Genomic DNA, 9,018 nt, shown 5'->3' on the forward strand with positions numbered 1-9,018 from the left:
TAGTGGTACAATAGTTATGTCAAGCTATATAGTTTATGTCTTGCATATTTCCAACCATATCCATAATCACATACTGTGTATGCTACCATTGTATATAGTGTATTATCTTACTTTTTTCATTGATTGTACTTATTTGTATTTTTGTATTTCCTTCTGATATATGAACCTGAGCTGAGGTAACACAAAAATTTCATCAAAAAAGTCTTATCTTATCTTTTAAGTAATTGTGTATTTTATGTATATCATGGTTTTATATCTTTAAAAATATTTTTTTCATTAAGGATTATATGTTGTGTTGTGTTGTGTTTTTGTTTTGTTTAACTATGGCCATAAAGTCTGTCAATAAAGACTGATTGATTGATTGATTGATTGATTGATTGTTACCGTCCCACGGTGTAATGAAGGATGCTTGAAAGTCACTGTAGTTTGTCAGTAGTTCAAACTGAAATAATTTTATTGACGAAATTCGTGGTGTTCTCTGTTTTTGCAGCTGGAGTCAGAAATCAATTAGAATCAACATAACAACATTTATTTACGTTTTTATAGGTGTTTATAATGCATCCACATTCCTGTGAAAGCCACTTTGCACTTCATTTAGTGGTTTTAGTACGGTTTGGTCATTAGCCAAATAAACAGACACGTTCATGTCACAGAAAACTCTAACGTTAGGCTCGCTTAGCTCGCTAAACCATTAATGTGTTGTAATGACAACACATTAATGGTGTTACAATGGTACGTCATTCTTGACAATAAATGAAAATCTCCTAAAAACAAAACAAATATTGCGTATTTATGTAACGAATTTTTACAGCCCAACGTAAAAGAAACCGAAGGCTACCTGTATTTAATTTGGTCTTTTTCTCTTCCCGTACTCATATGGACACGTGATCGAAGAAGTTATAAATAGAGGTGCCGCACTCGTTTGTTTCTTTGAATTTGAGACAGAGCGAGGAGTGACATGGCGTCTACAAGCCAGTAAGTGGTAGAGCCGAGTAAATGTAATACCTATACTTTCTTTGCATATGGTTCTAAGAATGTTAATTCATAAGAACAAATACTGGTGTGCGTCGTGGTTACTAAAGCTAAAACAATATACGTCGCTGTGCTTACCGATCGCTGTTCGTTTCATTGTGCTAATTGTTAGCACAGCTAGTTAGCTGGCTAGCAGCTAATCATTAGATGTCACCAGAAGTCGGTGTTTTTGTTGCACAGTGATGTGGTGCTGATGCTCCTGCTTTTTGCCACGTTATCGTCTTTGCATTGTAGACTTGTTTGTCCACCATTTCAATTTTTTTCGTGTATTACAATGGTGTGTAGCTGAAACTGAAGCTAATGTGTTGTTGACGTTACCACTCAGTGAGCAGTTGTGAATCATTTGTAAACACACGCAGTTTCCCGTGGAGTCCGTCTACCTTTACACAACAGTGGTTTGACGTACCCTCCTTTAAGCACGTATAATCAATTACTGTAGTTTAGCAAATAATTTTTGCATTTAAAGTTTCTTACGTTATTGATTTTCCTATCAGTGGCACAGTAAGGGTGTGCGTATGAAGGAGTAAAATGCAGTTGATTGAGCTAATTTGACTGACAGTTTCACATCCACTCTTTTAATGATTGCTATTGTTTAGTATTTCATGTTTTCCTAGCAAAATGTAAAGAACCGATGGATGTTTTTTTTCAAATTCAATATTGGACGTATGTATTATAGGGTTGGGTGTCATCACAGATTTCTAGAATCGATTCGATTCCGATTCACAAGGTCCCGAATGGATTCGATTTGAATCAGTGAAATTTTGCCTCAGACAGTCAGAAATATTATAATTCTTATCATTTATCAGTACATAGCCATATTTTTATACCTATAAAAAGAAAGCTGACACTTGTGAGACTTTATCAAAGGTGTAAGCATCACAGCAGATGCCTTTGTATCAAAGTAACTTAGGATAAAACACAGAAAATCGATAATCAAAACCCACCCCTAATGTGATATAAATCAGAAATCCACCAACAATGACGAGATTACCATCCATGATCTAAAAAAAGTGGCTTACAGTTTAATTTGCCAATGACAGAAATGTACATTTGTGTATAACACCTTGTGTGGTTACTGACCCACCACATGTATTGACAAGCATCTGTCAAAGAGATGTGGATTTCTCTTGATTAAACGGATAAAAAGGATACCTTATTTGTTTCATCCACCCTTAATCAGAAACCTCCCACTCCTTGACTGTTCTGTTACTTTTCGTCATTGCGACGAGGAACAACACCCACTACTCTCACAGATTACCCAAACTAAGTAAGAATGTATAACTATATATATATAACTCAAGGATATCTCCTTTCAACTAACCGTGAAATGAACATAAATTCTCGGGTTTCTCACACAGCACCTTATTCTTGTATTTACTTTTGTTGAATCCACCCCAGACACATCTGGCCAGTGACCGGACTGAACATTCTCATATGATTTGTTGTGACGCATTTTTTATTCGCTTGACATTCACTTGAATTTTTCTGTGTGAAAACAAACCAAACCACGGGGATGAGCTACAAGTTTGCAAACTTATCAGCTGAGTCAGACCAGGGTAAAAAAAATTGTGTGAAATGCCCTAAAAATCTTTTAAGCTGCTGTTTTGTTTTGTTTTTTTTAAAAAAAGAGTTCAACAATCTCAGGCTCAGTGGGAGAGAGAGTTCCAGAGTCTGAATTGTTTCTCATTTAGTTCTCAGCCTTGTATGATGCACAGCCGACAGGCCCTGATCACATGATTTCAGGGAACCTGCTAGGGATGTAAAAGTTCACTGATGTACAATTGTGCCTGTTCATGCATAACCCTAAAAGTCAAACTCAGGATCTTAACGTGGATGTTAATGGGGAGTCGGTGCAACCGAATTAACAATAGTGTGAAATGTGAATAGCTGGAAGACTCAGTCAGAACAGGCGTTTTAAACAACCTGCAGATGTTTCTGGGAGGCTTTGCTTAGGTATGTGGACAGTTGTAGTAATCCATACGTGATAAAGGGATGAAGAGTGACACAGTGGAACTCAACAGGACACTATTTCTTCAGTGATCAAAGAGTGAGACAGATTTAACCTGAGCATCCACAGCAGTCACTAATTTCTTGATGTAGGAAGTTGAGAATTTTAGTGTGGGTGGCTTTTTATCTTCAGTTTATTTTAACTCTGTCGCATTGTGTGGTTGTTGTTGACCAGCATTTCTGCTGCATCACCTAAATTGCTCAACTTTTGGTCAAGCGTAGTTTGAATTTTGCTAGATCTTTTTTCCTGTTCTTCATTACACCGCATTTCTGCTAACATCCAGCAGATTAATGCTTGTTGTGAGCCATTCGTTTTTTTCTTTTATAGTCCTTTATCACCAGTTCAAGCTTTTTTGGGGGAGCACACAGAGTCCTGGTTGAAGTTATTTTGTGTACAAGTCAGTTTGATCGTGCCAGACCTCTACGCTGCCATCTCCGGCCCCCTATTTCTTATCATGTTTGTAAATCCCAGCTTTTAGACAGAGTAGAGCTGTAAACATCCATGCGGCACACACAATCTCATATTAATGTTTATACCAGTATATTACTTTGTGTGTGTATTGTTCCCATGTCTTGTTCCATGCCCTGTGTTTTGTTACACAGTTAAAAAAACAAAAAACACTAGGTTTATGACTGAATTCAAACCTTTGAACACTAGTGTGTCTTAAAGATTATCAGAACAGTGAGATGAACCTGTCACCAAAACAGCCTTGTGTTTAAAGTACTGTTGCTAGCTACTATCTCTGTGTTTTTGATGTTGTTACTTGCTTTGTGAAATGTGTTGTTGGTGAACATTCAGTTAGGCACTTCTTCTGAAACACAAAAAGGGAAAGGAAACTGAAAAGGTGAAGTATATTTAGACTGTAACGTAGTCTGTATGTATGTAAATTTGCCCTCTCAGAACAGTTGGTGTTATTTTCCCATGTTTTACTCTGAGTAGTCTTTTGTGAATTGGCCGTTTGAATCTTTATTTTTAATTTAGATTTGACTTTGTGGGTAAAAATTATGTTTAGTGTCATGAATTGAACACAAATTCTCTCTCTGCCCCTCCCCATCTTTGCCTTTGTTTTTAAACTTTTCTTGCTTTTGACCTCTTATCTGTTTGTTTCTGCAGCCCAGGTGTTATGGCCCTTCCCAGAGTTCAGTGTCCCAACCACCCTGATGCCTGTCTGGTGGAGGACTACAGAGCAGGGGACATGATCTGCCCTGAATGTGGCCTTGTAGTAGGCAAGTATACATGGTTTTAGATCAAGCTTCCACTGAACACATCCTGCATTTGGTTTCCTGTACTTGTTATCTCAACTAAACGGAACAATTTTTTTTTTTCAGCACACATCTTCCTGAACTCATTTGCTTTGTCATCATAGTTCAATTCCAAGCTATGCAAGGCCACATTTTCCAAAAGTGTATAAGTAAATTAAATATTTTGTTTAAAATTATCCATAGATGTCAGGTGACATGACAGGTTTTGTCTTGTGGATAGAGTTAAAGAGGCAAAAAGCTTGATGCTTGCTATTAGACAAAGCTTTAGGGAGCAACAAGCTCTCCTCTAATGAGCCCCTTCAGGACAGAGCAGGTTAGCCGAGAGAATAGAGACGCCCGCCGCCCTTTAATGCAAGCTTAAGTGCCCTCTGTTCCCGTTTCCATAGCTTTGGTTAGCCTCTAAGGAGATGAATGTCACTTTGCCTCGAGATATTAGGAGTACTGATGGATGGCAAGAAAAACAGGATTAAAATATCAAATCTAATCTTCAACCCCAGTACACAGTTCCTGGAAGAGACAGTCATAATAACTTGAAGAATGCAATGGCCTTGTTCAGACAGTTTGCCTCATTGCTGATGTCACACCCCTATCTTTTCCTTTTTGGTGTAAAATAATTGAGCCATATTCAAAACCGCAGTAGTAGTAATGGAGCGTAGTAGTGTAGTGGAAGAGCCAAAGAAAGACAATAGAGGACTGACATAGTAGCAGCCGTGTTTGAAACTTAAATTCTGAGCATGTCTTTGAGTGAATTTGCTTATATTATTGCACCATCTTCTGGTGACGTATTTCAGAGGGATGAAATATTACCAGGCACAAGGAACACCAGCAGCCATCAAAGCTTTTTGAGTGTTGGTGAATCCCTGAAAACCTTCTGTAGTGTCAGTTATATCTGTCAGAGAGTAACCGTTTTCAGAGCAGTGGATGTGACTTCAAAACAGATAAACAAGCAGCTGAAGATTAAGTTGCGAGTGTTAGGTAATCGAGTTGAAAGTAAACTTTAAATCTTAAGCATTTAAAGAAAATTATATAATCAGCAACAATTTAAAAGCTGGAGCTTCATCAGAAACGCCTCGTTCAGTCCAAGCTGTAATACAGTGAAATGTTGCAGCTCAGCTGTAGCAGCTGTAGTTTGAATAGTAAATGTTGTATTAAATGAATCTTTATTCAGTTATCCAAATCATATGTTCAGGTGATCGTGTAATCGACGTGGGCTCAGAGTGGAGAACGTTTTCTAATGAGAAAGCCCTCAAGGACCCATCCAGAGTGGGAGACGCCCAGAACCCATTACTCAATGGAGGAGACTTAACCACCATGATCAGCAAGGTGAGACACTGTTTGAAATAAAAAGCCAACCTTTTGTTTTTACCCTATTAAAGATGGCTGCTAGAGTAGCTTTTCTATTAGTATGTGCTCGGGTTGCCTTAACACAGCTAGACACTGTTTTTAAGGTTTTCCTGAGACTAAATAATTGTACCTGGTAGGAGGTACTTTTTTAGTTCCTATTTGACTGGGACAATCCAAGGCGATCCAAAAATGTGATGTCAGCAGACTGTATGGCAACGAATAGCTAGTCAGCGGCATTACTCGATGAGACATGAAAGAATCTCCATCAGGAAAATCAAAACCAATATTTTTGAAACCCTGCTAAACCCGACTACACAGAAACTGTACCGTGGTCCCCGAGTCTGAGGAAAAGCCACAGACCGAGCAGCACCTCGACATCCACCTGTATTGTGGCGTTTGTGTCGCATACAAATGATGTCACGGGATGTCATTAGCTCTTCCCCTTTACACAAAATTTCTTCTGATTACCGGTAGCTGTCCTGTGAGCCTCAACGACCATATTAGGGGATGTCCCCTAATTTTGACATCATAAATTGAATTAGAGCAGTGTGGGTTCTGAGCGTTTGGCTCAGGGATCACTTTCACATAGCCGGACTTCATCATTTAAATATTTCCAATGTTTAATTCTGTTTAAAATAAGCATCCACTGTAATAGAATGTACAGTACTTAACAAATGCAGAAAAAAATAGCAAAGCACATTATTGTTAGATTGCAAATTACTTATTTACTGACATTGCTGAACAGAAAAATTACTTTTAGTGGCTGAATGAAGAAGTCAAGTGTACTGGCTCAATTTGGGTACAAAAATATTGAGTGAATTTAATTTTTAGCTGTAATTTATTTGACGTTACTGTGGTTTCACATGAAATAATTTCACTGGTAAACGTGCACCGTTTACCTCCACAGGGAACAGGAGCTGCCAGCTTTGATGAATTTGGGAACTCGAAGTACCAGAACAGGAGAACCATGAGCAGCTCTGACCGGGCCATGCTCAACGCCTTCAAAGAGATCAGCACCATGGCGGATCGCATCAACCTGCCGAGGAACATCGTAGTAAGTAACAAAAAATAAGGACCTGTAAAAATATTTTCTGCTGTGGCCTAACAGTCTCACTGAGAGCAGAGAAAGTTGCCCATCTGCTTTTTGTCATTGTTGTGAACAGGTGACAGCCTGTGAAATAGAAAGTGAATCTAATGAGATGTTAAAACTTAACAGACTGCTAATGGAGAGCAGCAAGAAACAAAAAATCCTGCTGTGTGCAAAAAACTGCTTTTGTTTTTGTTTCCTTTGTTCTTTTTATCAAAGTTCTTGTTGTTGTTTTTCGCACTGAAGTCTCAGCTGAAGCTGTCACGCAGTTTTCCTTGTGAGGATGTTCTCATATTAAGGAACAAAAGGGTCGTGGGCTATGGTCGTGTTCTTAAACATTAATTCAGACACGATCATATCATTTTCATTCAAAATTAAGCAAAATGGTGTCATAAAAGAGCCACAAATATAGGGCTCAGCAACTTTGTTAAACTGAAACGAAATGACTTCCCTGTTTTAAGGTCATGTAAAGACAAACATCACACTGTTAACATGCAGTTAAATTCCAACAGAAGCATAAAATCCATGACACTGAAATTAAAGTGTAAATAATGTTTTTTCCCCTCAGGACAGAACAAACAACTTATTTAAGCAGGTTTATGAACAGAAGAGCCTGAAGGGCCGAGCCAATGATGCCATCGCGTCAGCCTGTCTCTACATCGCCTGCAGACAGGAGGGTGTGCCGCGAACCTTTAAAGGTCAGAATAAATTTGTCTTGTGTGATTTTGAGTAATTTACTATCGTTGTTTATATGATTATATATAACTCTGTTGTGTTCAGGACAAAATGTATTCACATAAAGAACTTATTCACTCACATTTTCATGGAATACGCCAACACAGGACTGTTTGTTATTCATGCGGTGCCATTATTAAATGTTATTTACAGGAGTAGTCAGGAGGCAGAAGTGTAGGATGTGCTTAAGGATAAAACCTTAAAAAAAAAAAAGTAATTGCAGTCCATCCAACCACCCCTAAAAATCTCCTTTCCTCTGCAGAGATCTGCGCTGTGTCCCGGATCTCAAAGAAAGAGATCGGTAGGTGCTTCAAGCTGATCCTGAAGGCACTGGAGACCAGCGTAGACCTCATCACCACCGGGGACTTCATGTCCCGCTTCTGCTCCAACCTCGGCTTACCCAAACAGGTGCAAATGGCAGCCACCTTCATCGCCAGGAAGGCCGTGGAACTCGACTTGGTGCCTGGCAGGAGCCCCATCTCTGTAGCTGCAGCTGCCATCTACATGGCTTCCCAAGCTTCAGCAGAGAAGAAGACCCAGAAAGGTAAGAGGTTATGGACTGGAGTTAGACAACAGGTAGATTTTTCACGCCATTTTTAAGTCTTGATCCACGCCTCGTTTCCTTATATTTTGCTTCCAAGGAGAAAGACTTTCTTGTGAGGTCTTGAGCAATAGGTCTCCAGACTTTCTGAAGGCCTTTCAAAGGTTTTTTGGGCATTGGCTGCTTTTTTACTCCTCTTCAGTCCAGACCTTGTACCATTTTTGGAGAAAGAAATAGTTTTAAGTTGTTTCTTTCTTTCTGTCACAAAAGCCCCTCTTTTTTTCCATCATATATGCAATGCTCGTTTCTGTTCAAAGTTAGAACTTTTAACCGCTTTAAAAACGTCAGGAGTGTTAAAGCTCTGTATTTACTGTCAAGAAAGCTGTTAAGAAAAATGCACTGGCGTCATTCCTCATATACTTCTAGGAATGGCTGAATTGTCTGTCATGCTCTTCCACAGAAATCGGAGACATCGCTGGTGTTGCAGATGTGACGATCAGACAGTCGTATCGACTCATCTACCCACGGGCTGCAGAGCTTTTCCCCCCAGACTTCAAATTTGATACACCTGTTGATAAACTGCCCCAACTGTGAAGAACACTCCTCTCGTACAGCACAACAATTTCTGCTGTACCTACAAGATCATCACCATTATTATTGCTGTTTTTTCTTTTATAAATGATGCGTGTTGGTTTTGGAAGATTTCTCTCGTCCTGCCTTAGACGACACCAAAGTCTGACAGGTGCAACGGACACACATTCCAGTACTTAAATAAACAGCTTGCAGACTGTACTTGCAGTATTTCATTTGAGTGTATATACTGTACAATGTATATATGTCCAAGTGGGAAGTGTAACTGATACTTGCAATTTTAGGCTGATTTCCTACTGTACACAAAAACTTTTTTTTTGTAGAAAATTACCAGTTTCTATTTTGTTAGTGTTTGAATTGTTCTGGGTAATTTAAATAAAAATAAAATTTCTCTTTAAACCAGGTCAGTGTTTGGATC

The 9,018-nt window shown here is 38.8% G+C and overlaps 1 protein-coding gene across 1 annotated transcript; it reads left to right on the forward strand.

Annotated features, from left to right (window-relative positions):
- The first annotated feature begins 867 nt into the window (after positions 1-867).
- Positions 868-9,003, forward strand: gtf2b (general transcription factor IIB). Its single transcript, XM_005939374.3, has 7 exons — positions 868-975; positions 4,154-4,266; positions 5,492-5,625; positions 6,554-6,700; positions 7,302-7,431; positions 7,731-8,012; positions 8,470-9,003. The coding sequence occupies exons 1-7, from the start codon at positions 959-961 to the stop codon at positions 8,601-8,603; spliced, it is 957 nt and encodes a 318-aa protein (XP_005939436.1). The 5' UTR covers positions 868-958; the 3' UTR covers positions 8,604-9,003.
- Positions 9,004-9,018: the final 15 nt, after the last annotated feature.

The sequence above is a fragment of the Haplochromis burtoni genome, unplaced genomic scaffold (genome assembly GCF_018398535.1).
Source record: "Haplochromis burtoni strain Fernald_Lab_line unplaced genomic scaffold, NCSU_Asbu1 Contig_266, whole genome shotgun sequence".
Lineage (NCBI taxonomy): Eukaryota > Metazoa > Chordata > Actinopteri > Cichliformes > Cichlidae > Haplochromis > Haplochromis burtoni.